Source organism: Diadema antillarum, unplaced genomic scaffold (genome assembly GCF_040938485.1).
Source record: "Diadema antillarum isolate AM-2024a unplaced genomic scaffold, OU_Dant_1.0 scf00000165, whole genome shotgun sequence".
Classification (NCBI taxonomy): domain Eukaryota; kingdom Metazoa; phylum Echinodermata; class Echinoidea; order Diadematoida; family Diadematidae; genus Diadema; species Diadema antillarum.
The window spans coordinates 1,501,856-1,520,957 of record NW_027271054.1 but is presented as its reverse complement, the minus strand read 5'-3'; the positions used below and the strand labels follow the sequence as shown (position 1 = coordinate 1,520,957).

Below are 19,102 nucleotides of genomic sequence, written 5' to 3'. Positions count from 1 at the left end.
CCCACCTTTCATCATTTATCATTAATCAATTAGGAAAATTAATAGGCCTATACTGGTACAAATGTACATGCATATAGCGAGATGATTAATGAATGGAGATGTACATGAAAAAGAACACGATGTCGATAGGCCTATATTTCCAAGTTTATCAAGAAAACAACCATTCTCATAAGAGTATCCAGATCATAAAGTAGGCCTATATTAAGTTATTTATTCTCGGTAGTAATAAAATCCCTCCTCATCATAGTGGAAAAGACATTTTTTTAAACTCATCTCGACACCATACAATGAAACTGAAAAACAAAAGGTTATTAGATTATTGAATGCTTTAGATAGGCCCGTAGCTTTCATCAGATGAAGGGCCCACCGGTAACTTTAAATTTAGGTGCATAAAGCAATGCATTTAGCGCGCGCGGGGGGGGGGGGGTCCACATACACACACTCGTTTACGCACATAATGATACGAAAAAGCACACACACACACACACACACACACACACACACTCTTTTGGCTCTTACGACAAAAACAAAAGCGGAAACAAAGGAAGAGGATCGAGAGGGTACCATCACCCAATCAGTGCACATCACCACCCTTGACAGCTATAGGACCTCACACTCAAAAATGCAGTCTGTGAATAGCAAATGTTTGATATTTAAATGTTCTTTGTTTTTAATGTAAATATTTTGACTTGTAAGTGTAGGGTTTGCTTGAGGTTTACTTGCCCTCTCTCCCTCCCTCTCTCCTCCCTACCCTCACCTGGGGGAATGACAAATAAGGCGTAGGCCTATACAGAATACATACTGTAGGCCCTTTGGTTATAGTGGCGTCTACGAGTGAGTATAGATAGGCCCTACGCGATTATATATAGCATAATGTTTTGTTTCTTTGCTGGTTGCCACATCATCAGGAACGTGAGACGAAAAATCTACTTCTTGGCTATAGTTATCTACTGTTGCACATTAGGACATATGTTCAAATAGTTTCATGGGGGATATTCTGATATATTTTCTCTCCCCCCCCCCCTTCTCTCTATCTCTTTGAGCCTTGTTTTGCTTGCTTTGCTTTTATTTATTTTTGTTGTTGTTTATATTTAGCCTAGATACGAGATTCGTGTTTGTGCGGCTGAAACTCACACATCTATCCCTGTCTTTCAACGACACCTTTCTTCTGATAATGATCAATAACTCAATATTAGATCGTTATACCCTCATCAAGAACAATCACCCAGCTTTTAGTATTTTTCTCAGTCTCAATCGAGAATGGTTGTGCTGTATAATAGGTCTGATGCAGAATGAGAAACTTCAGTCAGTCAAAGGACATTTTCAGTGAGTAGGCAAATTTTTCCTTTCATTTTACTTTGGACTGAGTCGCACCGCATATTATAGGCCTAGCCTAAATCAAGACATGTTGCTTCTGTGCTGATGACAATGACCAACTATATTTTTACATGTCTTGGTTTTTACATTAAAAGGGAATACTACAGCCCGGCGTTATAAACTAGTCTGCGTAGGAAAAAATAACATTTTCTAAAGTTTGATCAAAATTGGATGAGAAATAAGGAAGCTATGACACTTTTTTTTTGACACAAATTTCTCTAATGCTTCAGGAACATTGCATACACACCTATAGTGCAATGATAATGTAATCCCTTCACAATTTACCTTCGATAAACTTTGCAAATAGATTTTTTAATAAAGTCCAGTTTTTTTTTCGTTCTAACGCCATTACGCCCCAAGTCTCAAGTTCTGATAGTATCTTAGTCAAGTTATTCTTCATGTTTTACACTTTAATCTTGGACAGAAAGATTGATTTTTTTTTTTGTTCGTGGAAGATCGATGGAAAATTGTGAGGTAGGCCTAATGAAATCATCAGCTCACTCATAATATGTATTCATATCTACAGAATTAGAACTGTCTTAGATTGCAGAAATTTGAGAAACATCGAAATTTCAACTTTTTTTTTTCTTATTCTTTTTTAACCGACTGTTGTAAGACTTAAGATTTAACTATTTCTCAGTAGACAATCGATTTTACTGGACTAGAATGCCTCTTTAAAGCATTGACCTTCTGTGTACCACATAAATGCCCTGTCCGTGGGTATTTTGTGCACTGGGTTGACTCGAAGGCACAGAAAGAGTTAAACGGGTTCTCCTATGGAAGCGAAGTTCTTCATGAAAATAATCGGACACCAAAATTTGGTGATGACCGATAGGAAGCTAGGCGGATGTCTGATGTTTAATAGCGCCATCTCTAGTTTGAGGAGGTTCAACCGCAGCAGACATACGGGGCTAATCAACTCGACCTTAGGACAGCCCAACCCTTGACAAAGAAGACCCTAACATTTGACGGCTCGATTGGGCTGTTTATATTGTTGACAAAAATTAAGTAATAAAGAAAAAAAAAACACACCCTTTCATCAAAGTGTCATGATAACGGATCAGATTGAGAGAAAACACATACTTTGCATTTGATTGTCATACTGAATCAGATTTGCAGGCCTATAGGATGATAGTTATTTTTGCTCTTGAAGTGAAAACCTTGGTTTCATTCCCACTAAACAGGAGTTTTCCTTTCCGTATGTATTATGAGAATAGTGATGATGACATCACATGCACCCAAACTTTACAATAGAAGAGTTTGTTCGCAAAAGCTGATAAGTCCATTTTTGAAGATTTTGAAGTACGGTCTCTGTCATAAAGTACAAAATAATACCTTTTAAATGATATATTGGTCACTACACATTAAGGTAAATTTTTGAAGTTATGGTCCAAAGAAACAAAAATTTTCTTATCATTCTCTTTATTTTTCTTGACCTTTAATTGCAAATATCTCCATTTGGCAAATATGGACTTATCGGCTTTTGTGAACAAACTCTTCTGTGTAGCGCCGTGAGTTATCAATGTGATAATTTTATGTGAACATTTACGTCTGTGAAGTATTGATGAACTGTAAATGTTGTATGACCTTATTTCGGCATTTACATAATTTTTTACAAATGTCAGACGCATAAAAATAATAAGTGTAAAACAAGTATGGATTTTTTCTAAACAATCTTCAAATCATATTTGTTTGGATTTAGCTTTTCAAGGAAAACAAAACAATATAGTCACAACCACTAGGGTGTTGATCATCCGAGACCATGAATATTGGAGGTGGCGTAAGCCTCGAAAATGTCACTTACTTTTCTTCTTTTTAACTGAAATTAAGATTAAGATTAAAATTTACTGAGTCCTTAATCACATCAATTCCTGTAGTTTTGAATTGCAAACTTGTAACCTTAGGGGACAGGGCAGTAACAAGTGCAAGGACCTAGATGACATCTTGATCGCCAAATCAGTGATGTTTGCAAGATCATCACCAACATAAACTCGTGAGTTTATAACATTACCGTTGATAAAGTCAGCTAAATTGAATATTGTTAATAGGGACCTTATCAATATTGGGTGAAAACATTATTATGAAACTATCAAATAAAATTCCACGTCTTTCTTTCAAATTTTGATGAACTATTTCGACTTTCTTCAATAAAGAAAAGTCTCGAATATGATATGAAAAGGCTCTTTGAACTTTTTTCCAGAGTTTGCAGAAAGGAATCAGATTGGAGGAAAAGGTTCCATCTCGACCTGACAGGGGCGGATCCAGAAATTCCGTAAAGAGAGGGCACTTTTACAAAATTAAAGGGGGAGGGCGCACGCACCCCCTCCCCCGAGTGTTCTTTTTATTTCTTTTGTTTTAACAAAAATTAAAGGGGGATGGCGCATGTCCGATGCACTCCCCATGGATCCGCCACTGACCTACAATATTTTATGAACAAAGGAAATTTATGTCTTGTCCTATCATGAAACCGTCGAGTCCATAAAGATAATTTACATAATACACTGAGCAAAAAACAAGTAAACACTTCTTCAATATCTATGATATCTTTAAAGCCCAAAATATCAATGAAGGCTAAAGATAATGGAGGAAAATGAAGAATCTTCTGTCAAATCTCAAATGAAATAAGAGAAGAAGCAATTATAAAAAAAAATGGAAGAAATTTTAGTTCTTGTTTTTTTCTTCAAATTAGAGAATTGTAAATAATGTTTTACAATTCTTAAATTACTAAGTTAAAGGAATGAAATAAAGAAATTCTGTTCATTTAATCATGTTTATGCATATTACTCCCTATATAGCCTATATGTCATTTGAAGTCTGAGTTGACAGAAAATTCTTATTTTCCCCCTTTGGTTTCCCACTTTGTTTTTGTTAGAGGTTATAAAGACATAAAGAGAATGAAAACTTATTTTTGCTACTCATTCATGTATCTCATTGTGTTACACTGGTCTTTTGTTGTCATTGTTATCCTGAAGGGTATATTGCAAATGAAAGACAACTTGTCAATTTTTGTAATTTTTACTTTTGTGCTTTGGAGGACAAAAACGAATTTATTCACTCATATGTACAGTTTCCTTTTGTATTAACCTGCTAGCTTGACAACCAATTAAATTACCTTTAATATGGTATATAATACAGTGATTTTCATCAAAATCTTTTATGAAAAATATGAACTCGAAAAAGTGTTTACTTTATCACGCTCTCGAACTGCAAGCACCACCCTAGCAAGGAGTACAGTTGTCGTGTCTACGGCTGAACTTTTGGAGGTCGAGTTGTCCAAGAAGCATCGAGTAGAAGCATCCAAGCGGCATTGCCGTTCGGATCTTACGCAATTTTGCCAAGGTACATTGTACGAGGTATGTGAAAATAATGTAAGAAGTTGAATCTAATGGCCGACACGCTGCCGCAGTGACGGTACGTGTTGGAAAATTAGAAATAGTGCCAAGATGGGTGGTGCATTACGCCGTGCAGCAACAAATTTCAACGTAGAAAACCGGGCACATCGTCTGATTGACCAACAGAAAGTAAGACCATCTCCAAAACATCCTAGCACAGCCAAGAAAATTGCCGAATATCAGAGAGGTAGGTACCGGTACCGTGCATCTTTTCGCTTGGTGGAAGTGGACCGGGTGGGTTGCCGCGCGCCGCGGGGGCGGCTAGCGGCTTGGGCTTGGACAGGTGACGAGGTGTGTTATCACCTGAGGTGGAGGTCCACCGTTTCTTGAAGACAATGAAGTAATCACACAAGTCTCTACATAGATCTCAGGATGGCCGCTCGTATGTAGCTATGAGAGACTTTGAAAGATCAGTAAAATGTTTTCATTAAGTCTCTCCTAACTCAATTGTGCTGTGTCTCTCGTGAGCAAATGCCAAAAGTCTCTCGTGATCATGAAACGGACCCCTTCATAAGCATACAAAGTTGTACAATGATCTTACTCGGGCGCAGGCTTGACCGAAAGATTGGTCTGTAGAAATATCTGCTCGTCGGGGATATAAATCCGCGGAGACTGCGTCTGGCTTCACGGATCCCCTCCTGTCTCCGGAGGAGAGGGATTTATGACGTTATAAATGAAAAATTTAAATAAGAAAATAAAAGACTCCTCCGGACAGACAGGTCTTTCTGTCTAGGCTCAGGCTAGCCCCGGAGACCGGCGTGCTGAAGATATTCTCCTTATAACACAACATTTTCTGCATCATAAGCAATGAAATGCATCAAACAGTCACCGAAATTAATCATTTAGGTTTAATCGACCCATGTACAAGTATTCCTAGTAGACGTAGTTTTTGTTGAAAAATTAAGGAAATATAGCGCCGAAACCACTGTTTTGTACAACTCCTCGATCTGAATGCGAAAACGGCGCAGCCCCAACGCTGCACGTTGGGGCTGGTCGCAGTTCAGGCTCAGGCCAGCTCACCAGCCAGGCAGGCCTGTGTTTCATGAAGAATTTAAGTGGAACTCACAGAACTTAGAATTTAAGATTGACTGAAAATTATGGTATGCTGTGTGTCTTCAATTTTGCTTAACTTTCTGATGAAAATGAAGATCTTGGAGACTTTTTTCATGTAGCCATTGATAATACAAGATAAGATAAATAACAATGGAGTTTACTATTCTGTAAATTTAAACATTTTGAAGTGGGTGGTGAAATAGGATAATGAATTTGAGCAGGGAAACCAATGGCATGCCATAATTTTTAGTCAATCTTAACTTAAGTTTGACGTAGTGAAACACCACCCCCTGGTATGACGAGATTAAAATTTAGATCATAATGTTATACTAAATTGTAGAGACGCACTGAGCTGAGCCAGGCCTGCGCTTGTAGATGTTGTCACAGATGTCAGAACACACAAAAGTTGTAATCTGTAGTGAGTTTTATCGAGTCTATTATCAATTACACACCGTTCCGAGAATTCAGGAATTAATTAGCCAGTGCCAGTGGGGCATAATTTTGAAATGCAGTTTTGTGTCCAGCAAAGTGACATCTGCATCTCAAGTTCAACTGGGCATAGGCTAGCCAGCTGCACCAAAATTACACAAAATACTGTAAAACAAGTTATTTTCGTGGCATTAAATATTCACGAATTGGAGGCGCCAGCCTTTTTTGTGGTATGAAATTTCATGAATTGCCACAGGGATTTAATTCGTATAGTGAAGGCAAGAACTTTCGTGCACGTTTAAAATTTGTGAATCTTGGCTCTTGCAAAATTAAGATGCATGCAAAAATTTCTGGTTTTACAGTACTTTCTAAAAAGCATCATATCACTTTTTGATTTGGCACACATTGGATTATGAGATGTGTATATTGTCGATTTTGGTTTTGATATTAAACTTTGTTACTTAGGAGGATAGTAACACATTGGTCCACTAAATATTTCTATAAAAAAATAACAACAACAACAAAACCCAACACAACACTTGAAGAGTTTGTTCACAAAAACCGATAAGTCCATTTTTTAAGATTTTGAAGGACAGTGTCTGTCTTAAAGTACAAAATGATACCTTTTAAATGATATATTGGTCACTACATATAAAGGTACATTCTTGAAGTTATGGTCAAAAGAAGCAAAAATTTTCTTATTATCAGAGACTGCAACTCTCCCGTTTTCGACGGGAGATCTCCCGCCGAAAGCCCATTTTTGCACAATCTCCCGTTCTCCTGTTTGAGATTTGATTTCTCCCGCCCTGGCTCTGTGTCTTCCGGTGGAAAGGATTTCTTACTTATTAATTTTCTATCGTATGTTGAAAAAAAATAAGCCTTAGAGCCCCAGAGAACATCTAACGGTTAGAATCCAAGGAACTTCGCCCTTCGCACACATCAACTTGGAGTCTCCCGTTTGCTAGGGGTTTCGGACGGGAGAATCTCCAGATCAGAAGGTGCTTGGGGTTGGAGTCTCTGTATTATTCTCTTTATTTTTCTTGACCTTTGATCGCAAATATCTCCATTTGGCAAATATGGACTTAACTGTTTTTGCGAGCAAACTCTTCACTGGTTAATACCATGTAGGGCCCTACCAGACCTGAAACTGCCATCACTTTTCATTCATTTGATGATATTGTTGAAGTCAGAATTGCCACTTTTCTTAATTCCAGAATCTGTGTGTACAATTCAAACTATCAAGAGTGATTACATACCATCTCGTGAAAATATTTTTGACATATTTTGGTCCACTTCAGCTGCTGATTTCCACATACAGGCATAAAAGTACATTTTGCCAGTAGTAATTTGCCATTGGTTGGGCATATGTGGGATTCTCTGTACGAGTACGTTTCATACCTGTTTGTCACAGTGACCATGGTTATGTCATTTCTCGTTTTACAATTATTGCTTTCACAGAGAATCCAGAGATCCTTGAGAGGGAGCAGGTGAAAGATGAGAGGTTGCTGGGAATGCTGAAAGATGTCAAGGTCATGTCACAGGAAGTAGAAGGAAAGGTCAGGTCACATTCTTGACTTTTATCGAATCCCTCTCCACACTCCCAAGACCCCAGTGTTGATACTCATCCCCAGTATCTTGTAGTCATCTCCTGGCACTTTGGTAGATAAAGTGAATACATGTACACCAAATTTGCCATCAAACTGATTTTGCCTTGACTGATATGCAAGTTATCAAAATTCAAAAGCCATGTGAATTATGAAGAATTTTACCAAGTACTGGAAATATCTGTAGTTTTTAAACCTTCCTGTGGAGATTCTGAAATAATCCACTGGGCCTGTTTTAATTACGCTGACTTGCAGGATTCTCGAAATATTTTATACTTTTCATTTAAAATTGACTTATGTTTTGTTTTGTTATTAAGTTGCTAAAAGTCGTCTGTCTGACTAAATTCAATTTCACAATTGACATTTTGATATTTGCCAAATTGTTATTAAAGATCTAGATCTATATGATTCATACTGGTCAGAATGTGCTGCCACTCTGATAGTAATGACATAACCTAGTAAAAAAGAAATGATGTTCAGGAATTTCTGTTTGATTTGAGTTAGAGTGAGAGCATTTAACTTGTACGAAAATGTAAGGAGGCTCTGTTTTGAAAAGGGATATTCAAATGATTGTTGATTTGAAGTCTTTGACCTTGCATAAGATAAAATGTAACTGTTGTATTAAAAAGGAAACCTACTGCGATACATTATAGCTTTTCATCAGTTCTCACATTTGTAGTCTCTTCTAAACCATCAGCGTTTACATCATTCATGTCGAAGGAAATAGAAATTAAAATTCCAAATGATATTCTTCCCCCTAGCGTCTGATGGATGTGGACATGGCCGCTGAGGCCAAGCGTAAGGCTCGTCCTCTTCCTCAGAACCGGCAGCAAAAGCTGGGCTCCCCCAGCGTCTTCCTGGAGCCGGACACCATCCCTGAGGGTCGGCTGTCTGTCGGGCAGGCCTTGGAGATGCTGGCCAAACATCGGCAGAACAAGGAGGTCAGTGAGAATCACATCAGGGCGAGGATGTACCGCTATTTCGCCTACTGGGCCATGGTGGTGCGAACTAGTGGAAAGGGGTCAGACACAAAGTCTTGCTTTCTCTTGAACTTGTGGCAAAGTTAACATCTGTCGCGTACTTCCTGGACATGAACTTTCTTCGAGAAAAATACTGTGGTTTTTTTTTCAGTTGTAATGCTTAAGTCTGGACGTCATGAGTAGAGAAATGCTCTTCAGGAGTAAATATATATGAGCGGACCTGATGAATTTCTTGCATTGGAGCAGCATAGGTTGGGAATGACATTTGAAACATACTAATAAGTTACAGTGTGACAGTTTGAATGTCAAAAAGTCTTCACCATGCCTCCATGTAGCCATCGTCACATCAGCCTTTTTATTTGATTTGTACATGGAAAGGTGCCGATAGGTCATGGCATTTTTATGCCTCCGCAACGAAGTGGCCGGAGGCATTATGTTTTCGGGTCGTCCGTCCGTCCGTCCGTCCGTCCGTCCGTACGTCCGTACGTCCGTCCGTCCCGTTTTGTTTTTGTCGATATCTCAAGAACCGTGTGGTGGTTTTACATCAAACTTGGTATGAGGGTATATCCTTGGGGGATGATACTTTGTGTGGATTTTAAGGTCACAGGGTCAAAGGTCAAAGGTCACAGGTTATTTTGTGAAAAAAAAATTGAAATTTCATGTTTTTCTCCATATCTCGCAAATGGTTCAAGGTATCTTCATGGAACTTAGTATATGTGACCCTGCACCTCAAAACAAACAAAAAGTCGCCAGACATGAATTTTTAGTTAAGACCATATTCTGAAAGAGCAGACTTTAAGCTTTAAAATGATGTATAACTCAAATCAAATGGACTCTCCTAACCTATCTAAATATTGGAAAGAAAACACAAACTCAGGAAAAGTGTGATCTGAGAAAAGAGGCTCTGAAGTACAGTGTCTATTCAAGCGCTTAATCTTTACCAAACCGTGCTGGCTGTGCGATGAATGGGACAAAAAACAAGAAGTAAACCATCAGAGTAACAACAATGAAGGGAATATTTGATTTAACTGAAATTAAGCACGCCTCATTAACACATTCTGTCCATAATTAATGCCAACATTCAAAGCAGTAGCACTATCCTTTCAAAAGTTATTAGACTTGAAAGTGAAGAGTGTGGATAAGGTTTTTCAGAAATGAAAAAGGGATTCTAAAGACACACCCAATCACACTATTCTACCAAAAATGTTCGAGATAAACCGCTAAAAAAAACACACTTTCCTGGCCGCTACATGATACCAAATTTTAGCATAATGTAAAAGAAGACCCGCTCTTTCAGCAAATATGAAAAAGGCAAGTTCGGCAAGGTTGACCGATTTCACTTATTTTCAGTCCTCACGCAAAATCAGTGTGTGCGACTTTATGTTCGTTTTGAGGTGCACGGTCACATATATGCTTGTACCGATGGGCAGTGATTATCTAGGGAAGTTGGGGTCATGGGTCAAAGGTCAGGGGGTCAAAGGTCAAGGTCAACTCCTCAAAATATCACTACTTTCCTTAAAATGCAATATGCCTGAAGGGTTTTTTTTTTTTTCAAACTTGATGTATGGCATGTATTACCCAATATATATTTTTGGGGAAGTTTCTTGCCAAAAGGTCAAAGGTCAAAAGGTAAAAGGTCAAGTGAAAGTGCTAAATTGCACTTTTTCCTCCATATCTCGAAAGTAACTCAAGGTATCGTCATGAAACTTACATATTTATGCATGTTCAACCTAATAGTGATTCTCTTTGGAACTGTGAGGTCAAAGGTCAAAGGCCAGGTTTAGATAATGCTATTTCCCCATTTGATACTGAAATTATGCTTTTTCTCAATACCTTGAAAATTACTCAATGCATAGACTTATAAAAGGGTCAAAAGTCAAGTAAAAATCATCAGTTCCCCAAATACCTGCACTCTGACATTTTAATCATTCATCCAATTGAACCTAGTTCTAGAAAAAGTGAACATTCAGCACATTTGTGTCAAACCTGTCATTTTAATATTTTGCCAATTGTGTGAAACTGTCATCACACATTGTCAAGACATTGTACTATAGACCTATTAGGAGAACCATGCATTATGGCGGAGGCATATCAGTAGCCGTAGCGATATATCTAGTTATTTCCTATGGCAAGGCATTTCTTAGATATATCCTTTGGTTTAATGAGACTGGGCTCAGGATCAAAATTCTGTTTCTAAATGTATTACTCTAGCATCATTGAAAAAAGAAGAGGCAAAAGAAGCATTTGTCAGATCAAATTCTGGGCCATAAAAGGTAGAGTAGATGAAAGATATGTCATTAAATCATTGGTACAAGCTACCTTCTTCTTCCAGTGTATTGTGTTGTAACTTTGATTCGCCTAGAGTATGTACATATATTGCTAACAATTGAGAGGTCAGCTTATTCCAGCTATACAATGGAACCTTGTTACAAAGAGGTTAGATAAAACAAAACCCTGATATATCATGGCAAATTTGCAGGTCCCAACTTTTTATATTTCTTTTCTTTTCTTTTTTCTTTTTTGTAACTTTGATATCGTGAGAAACCTGACATACAAGGTAATTGTCATGGTTTGTAGGTCCTTGCTATTGCGAGGTTCCCCTGTACAGGGGAATCCCATTATAACGAGATCGTTGGTTCCGGGTGATTTTTCTCGTTATATCCGGATTCTCGTGATATCCGAACATTTGTGGAAAGTACACTTAATATAACCATGCTCTGTTAAAATTGGGTTACATGCATTGAATGATAATGACAACTTTATTTTGATGAAGAGAAAAGCAAGAAATGGGACTGGAAAATGCGAGAGCATTATCGCGATAATTACAATTATTTTTTTTTCTTGACGCTTGTTATCGAGAATGTGTCCTCACCCTCTTGTCACTCTGTCTGTCTGTGTTTGTATTTTAAAGGGATAGTACAGTATTGGTGGAGATTAGAATTGGGCTTTTAACTTTTTGCGAGATACCAAGAAAACACTTATGATAGAGGAATTCAAAGTTTATTTGAAGAAAATCAGGTTTGGAATGACTGAAACATCCAAAAACAAAGTAAAACAAAGCGATCGTAATAAAGTGTGGGTCCCACACTTTATTAGAATCGCTCTTTTTGGATATCTCAGCCATTTCAAAACCAATTTTCATCAAATAAACGTTGAATTCCTCATAGAATCACATGCTCTTTCATATTTCATAAGATGTTTCTCATTATCTCACCATATAATGTTAGAAACCTGAAATTAGGTCTCAACCAAAATTATACCATCCCTTTAATTCCATGTTCCAGGAATACTCTGCAGAGAGATTGTCGAAGGAATACAAGGTGGACCTGAAGGACACAGAGAACATCCTGGAGTACTTCCAGTCCTTCAAGGTCCTCCCATTGCTGGATGAGAAGGATGTGCCCCGCATCCCCAGCAGGTGATGCCCGCTGGGCGTCGAGGGGACCGGGCTGTGGTGAGGGCCCCACCCGATGGTGAGGGTCCCGCCCGGTCAGTTTTTGGTTGCATTGGGCCACCAGGGCTTTTCAGTGAAGTGATTCTGTTCAGACAGCATCGGTAGTAAGGTACTTGTGGATGTTGGCATGTCATTGGAGGGGATGAATAAGTTTGGGGAAGTACTTTTTGTTGTTCATTGGACTCGCGCCAAATGCAGTCAGCTTTGTAGAAGTCACTACCCAAGAAGTGAAAACCAGTCTGCTACAATGTAAGATGTAACTTTTTTCACAGTCCTGAATGTCCAATATATGACTTCAACATAAGTTGAATGTACAAATGAGTTCTAGAGCCTCTTCTTTGGTCTATTATATTCAACTTATGCTGGTCTCTTTGATCTTACCCAATTTTGCTTTTAATACATAATATCTTGCATACTGTAATGGGTAGACAATTGTGCAAGTTACTCATATCACAACACACTCCTTTTGCGTAGTAAATGTCTGTAACTGACATATACCAGTATGTGAAAGCATTATACGAACACTGTATCGACAGAGATAGGTATGTAGACCATGTTATAGGAGTGATTACACCTTCAAGTAGTAAATCCTGTAAATTAAGTTTTCATGAGAACGGTACTTCAGTTTACTTTCTGTTCAGCCAATTTTCGCTACAGCAAAGGCTAGAATGTCCCACTTTTACTATAAACATTGATATTTTAGTGCTAAGTTGCTCAAAAACTCGCTGGTTTTGAATTGGCACTATGCAGTTGTCAACCCATTCAAAATGTGCAGAGAAAACTGTGAAGATATTTTCACAGGTTTTAGAATTCTGTCCAAATGAAGTGCACAATACGCAAAAATTGATGTTACGCAAAAATTGATGTTCCGCAAAATTGTCCATATATACAGTATATTGTATATGTCTCAACCCACATGTACGCAGTAATAACTTCAGATTTGTTGATGTAAAGTCAATCTTCAAATAGCCTCTCTTTATATACCTTGGCAAGTACTCTGGGCAAGGTTATAGGATCAGAGTTGTACTTCCTCGATTAATTTTATGTGAGGATTGTGCATAGGAGTCAAACCGCTTTGCTAGAATTTGGAAGAGTTCATAGCTTTGACGCTAGGGAAAAAGAGAAGACGAACATTATGGTGATGACAACAATACTGAAGTGTGCAAACAAATGTTTGCGCACTGCGAGAGAAATAATATGCCCATGTGCAAACTTCAGTCAGAATGTTTGATATTACCACTCTGGTATTCAAAATTGAGATGTTTGCCATGTATTGTGTAAATTCTGCGCTTCTTCTACACTTCCTCCTTGTTTTGACAAATAAATTCCATTACTAATATGCAAAGCCCCCTGATTTTGGAATTATTCTTACCTATGAAGATGCATGTGAAATCTAAGTATAGTTTCCCCACCAATAACCATTTGTGGTGGTCCTGATACTGATATGCTATGTTGGCAACCCTGATTTGCATTCTTTGTCCGTGATATTATTGCTGTTCTTTCAATGTTCATGCCTCTACTCTGAAGGATGCCAGAGGCATTACGTTATATTTGATTCCACAGTATCCTTTGTTACGGGAGAGATTATGTTTGATATGTTCCATGGTAGTGAAACATGAATTGCAAAGCATTGTTATGACGTTAGAGAAGAGACAGAATGAAAGAATAAATATATCAAATAAAGTGTCTGTATTTATTAAATGTGAATATCTCTTTGTTAAGTATGATGTGATTTTCATCAGTAAGCTTTCTGTGTATGACTGTGTGTGTCTGTCTGTCTGTGTATTTGTCAAGATACCCCTTATGAATTTATGGTGACCCAACATTTGCTCCTGCGACAGTTGCTCTGGTGTTATTTCCCCCAAGAACTCAGAGTAAGGGTTGTGATATGGTTTCAGGTTAAGTTTGATGGGAGGATTAGGGTTAGAGTTATGTTTGTGGGTAGAATTTATGTTTACATGCAGATAATTCATGGGAGCAAATGCCGAGCAGTGCATATTTGAATGTGATTTGACAATCCATGGAAATGATATGATTTTTTTAATGTTTCTTATTATGTTTTATTACATTTTATTAAGTCCTTGCTCTGTCCTTGGGGGTTGCTTTTTTTTTCTTTTTTACATAGATGCATCACTGTTCATTGTATTGGCTTTGTACATTGATTTTTACAAAATTTCACTCTTGCATATACAGCTGGATCTGTTTGTCAATCTCTTTTCCAGAATAATATACATGTATATATCCCGTTTCACCAAACTGTTGCTTGTGGATTTTCTGATATAATTTACTATGTGAACCACAAGTTTCTGACTGCTGTGTCCTTTTAAATACTGATATGATTTCTGAGGTGAAAATAATTTTGAGGATATCTGTACCCAGTGTTGACATCCCCCCCCCCCCCCCCCCAGCAGCTCTCCGCAGCTGCCCCTCCTGACCTGGTACCTCTATGTCTGTTCTATCGCCTTCACCTTATTTATCTCCTCCCTAAAGCCTGTCACCCCCCCAGAAAAAAAAAAAAAAGCACACATTATGTTAAAGGCGCACAGTTCTGTAGTGTAGAGGGCGCTGTTGATGATACTGCCGATCACTGTTAGCATTGATACGAAGATTCCCGAAGTTGAGCCGTCATCAAGAGTAAAACGCTAAGGTGTTACTAGGTAACGTTGCCTTCGTTGTCTTCTTTGCGCATCACGCAGTCTGTCATAATGCCAGGGTGCGTGCATATGTGCTTCTTAGTATGACATCACAAAAGAAGTTTGCTAAAGCTGTCATCCCCCTCAGCCGAATCATGAGCCGAACTGTGATCGGACCACTGACTACAGTGGATCGGACTTCTTCGGACTCGGGGGAAATGGGTCACAGCGTAAGCGCTAAAGAGGAGTCGATAGCGTAGGTCTCTATAGGAAACTTGCGCCGTGCACCCGCATACGCATTTGACTAAACCACCGGGACCATGTGCCTTTAAAATATATGTGTGTGTGTGTGAGTGTGTGTGTGTGTGTGTGTGTGTGTGTGTGTGTGTGTGTGTGTGTGTGTGTGTCTTGTGTGCCACCACCTACACAAACACAGAAAAATTCAAGGGAAAATAGTTTGTGTAATTCAAGTAATGTTTCACACTTCGATGTATTGTAGAAATTGTTGGATGATGTGTAATTCTCGACCACAACCAATGTGCAAACTAGAATCATCACATTGGAATTTCATACACCTCTCTTGCTAATAATTTCATGCCCAATATAATGAAATGAAGAGGAAACTGAAATCCACTGCACAAACACATTCACGGAAGCAATCGGTAAAAGACAGCATGCGTTCACACATGACTACTGAAGCCAGGAACCACTGGTGAAAACGCAAGAAGAAAAAAAAAACCCAAAAGACAAAGAATTGGGCCTTCAAAATCATCTTGCTATACAAGAGTTTTATCATATCCAACCTCTTCACAACACAGTTCCACTGTAGTTTTCAACCAAGTTTGGCTCAATTTTATTATAGGTGCATGTTTTTAATATGAACAGTATGAAGGAGGTAAAAGAGAAGCTTGATATTGTATTGACCCCGGCCATGTCTGTATTCATGTGTGGACTTGTGGATGTAAGCTTGTCAGTATTAAAGGGACTGTACAGGGCTGGTTTAGGTGAGGATACAGCTTGTAACGTTTTGAGGCATATTCAGAAACCACTCTGTGAAATGTTTTAAAGAGCACACAATTCTAAGGGGAATCAAAAGTTTATTTGATGAAAATCGGTTTTGAAATGACTGAGATACTGAAATGACTGTACAGGGCTGGTTGAGGTGAGGATACAGCTTGTAACGTTTTGAGGCATATTCAGAAACCACTCTGTGAAATGTTTTAAAGAGCACACAATTCTAAGGGGAATCAAAAGTTTATTTGATGAAAATCGGTTTTGAAATGACTGAGATATCAATAAACAAAGTAAAACAAGGAGATCCTAATAAAAGTTGTGGCCTGTCAATTCTATTAGGATTGCTTTTGTTGATATCTCAGCCGTTTCAAGACCAATTTTCATCAAATAAACATTGAATCCTTCTTGAAATTACTTGCTCTTTCATATTTCAGAAGTGGTTTCTGATTATCTCACAAAAAGACGTTATAAACCTGATGTTTGGTTGATTGGCTGGCAGGCCATGGAGGCTGTGACACAGCTGCCGTTGTTTCAAGATGAATTCCTGTCATAAATCTGACATTCCTTAGGGGGCACCTTTTATGGACTGTCCATACTGAATGCCCTTTTGTCCATGTTTTAAGAAAACGTTCCATCTCGTTTTCTTTAATTCAGGTAGGAACCAGTCTCAGATTTCAGTCCATATAGGTATTTTCATGTTGTAAAAAAAGAACTAATCTGTCTTGTGTTAAAGTTTGTTTGAAAATTTGTTGAAGTAGTCTATTTGTCTCTGATATGAATCCTCCTCTCTCACAGCAGCAAAACAAAAGAATAAAATGATGACAACACTTTAATGTAATGTGGACATGTTCCATTCTTTATTTCTTTGCATGTACACAATATCTCCTAATATTCACATATACAATAACGACCCAAAGTGCCTTCTACACATGAAATATTTAATTATAAAACAGCAGTACGGGGTATCAAATATTTACCAAACCTCAACCCCTCTGAAGATATTTTTAAAATATTCAAAGGGTTTTATGTATAGATCCTGTTAGAAATATACAACTACTTGCTCTTTTGGTCATGAAGAATTTCATTGTACAAAAGAGAAAACATGAATGTTTTCCATGCACAAGGTAATCTCAGTAGTTTCACAAATATATTTCTGCTCAATATTCTACAAATGCTACATTATTTGACAATGCGGTCAGATATGTACTGTTTGTTTCATGCTTTTCACATCTTACATTATCTTTAAATATTTTCTTCTTGTAATTACACTGTTCATTAAAACAAGCAACTCTTTGGCTCTGAAGCTTTTTACACCATAAAGACTTGTGTGTATTTTTTCAGTAAGGATTTCATCCACCTAAATTACACATCCTACAACAGTCAAAATGCCAAAATTATACATCGGTAAAAAACACTCCATTTGTGAGAAATATATTATAATTGTTTGAAAATAAAAGCAAGATAAATGATAAAAGAACATCACCACACAAAATCCAAGGCTGCAAAATGTGTGACTTTCCAAAGCCATAATTGTGAAAATGTGGAGAAAGAAAAAAAAAATAGAGAAAAAAAAAAAACTTCAAAAAAAATATGCATGGTCTGCAGTACACATGATACACACCACTTTGATTTGTTAACATTAGATGCATGAAACGTATTCAGCTAGTTTTCAACTTCTCCCTACCCTTTACACCAGAATTATTTGAAATGGGAGGAACGTGAAGGGAAAAAAATAGTCACGATTCGCTCAAATTTCATCCTGGTAGTTACCGTGCAGTTAGAAACAATGATCTATCTTGTGACGGCTGCCAGAATAACGAGCTTACAAGGCAGAGCAGAATCTTCCATAGCATCAGTGAAACGTAACAGATTGTCATATCCTTTCTACAGTTAGAGACCATGTCCATCAGAGCTATGGGCTGTGACCACTAGATGCCCCTTGTACAGTGAAGTATTTACAACATTCAACAGCTCAGGACAGGGAGGAATAAAAGAAAAACCAACAACAACAACACACAACACAGACAGACATACATACAAACATAACGTTAAAAATTATATCCTTAAATACAGACATGCGATTGCATAACATTTTGTACAAGCAGCACAAAAGAAACAGAAGACAGTCTTTGAACACCGACAGACATTCACAGTCTGACAAACCTTCCAATTGTACTTTTCAGACTATTCATCCACTCCAGTGACATCAGTGATCATACAAATTCTCTGTCTCCAAAATTGAAACGCTCATATTGAACAATCTCTGTATAGAATTTGTTTAAGCTGATCTGTGTGTAAGTGTTCACTGCAAGTGTACTCAAGCAAACATAAATACCTCGTGGGTTTTGTCATATTATTTGGCCAACCCATGACTCATGTCATTCTATGCTCTTCAAAAAGGAATAGACTGCAGTGTCTGAGGGGATAACAGCTCACAGAAAACACCTCACGTGACTCAAAACTAGGCCTATATTTAGTAATGACTAACATAAGTGCAGACCAAAGTCTTCTATTACAAATTCTACCTTGCGAATTTATAAAACCACCCTGTCATAAAGTCTGAAAACTTGATAAAGCTTACTTTCAGTTGCAGGGACAAAGCCCTATTTCAAAATCATAGTACCATGGTAGATGTTCTTTGGGGGAAAAAATGCTTGATTTTTCTGACTATCCATGTTGTCTTGATTGTGAACACAAGCAACACGAAGATGAATCACACTTTTCTTTTATCAAGTCCCGATTCTCATGGTCTGGTATGCGTCACTTCCGGTAAAGCTGGAGTGAAAATAAACTGCTCGCCTGTATACTGTAGCTTGAGCAGTTGTGATGCAATGCATGCAAGCATGCTATGTGTTGGTGGCATGCAGTGTAAGGATCTACATGGTGATACAGACGACACAGTACGGCTTGGGTGTTCATCTACCATTCTTTTCCGTAATTTGTCAATATAGCATTTCTTGCGGCTATCAGAACTGTTAAGATGAACCATATCTGAGAGTTTCATGGAATTTCAAAGCAAATTATGGAAGAAAAGCAGAATATTTTGTCTCAAAAGATGCACCAATAGTAGGTTTGTTTTCACTCATGCTAAATACTCAATGTCTGACCATTAGAATATGGGAGACAAGCCATTACCAATATGGATATCTCTCTTATCTCCGAATAG

General features: G+C 37.9%; 1 protein-coding gene across 1 annotated transcript; it reads left to right on the top strand.

Annotated features, from left to right (window-relative positions):
* Positions 1-4,758: 4,758 nt before the first annotated feature.
* LOC139722424 (NADH dehydrogenase [ubiquinone] 1 alpha subcomplex assembly factor 4-like) lies at positions 4,759-12,925 on the top strand. The gene is made up of 4 exons (XM_071633717.1): positions 4,759-4,956; positions 7,710-7,807; positions 8,617-8,796; positions 12,120-12,925. Exons 1-4 carry the CDS (start codon positions 4,821-4,823, stop codon positions 12,255-12,257), a joined length of 552 nt encoding a protein of 183 aa, XP_071489818.1. The 5' UTR covers positions 4,759-4,820; the 3' UTR covers positions 12,258-12,925.
* The last annotated feature ends 6,177 nt before the right edge of the window (positions 12,926-19,102 follow it).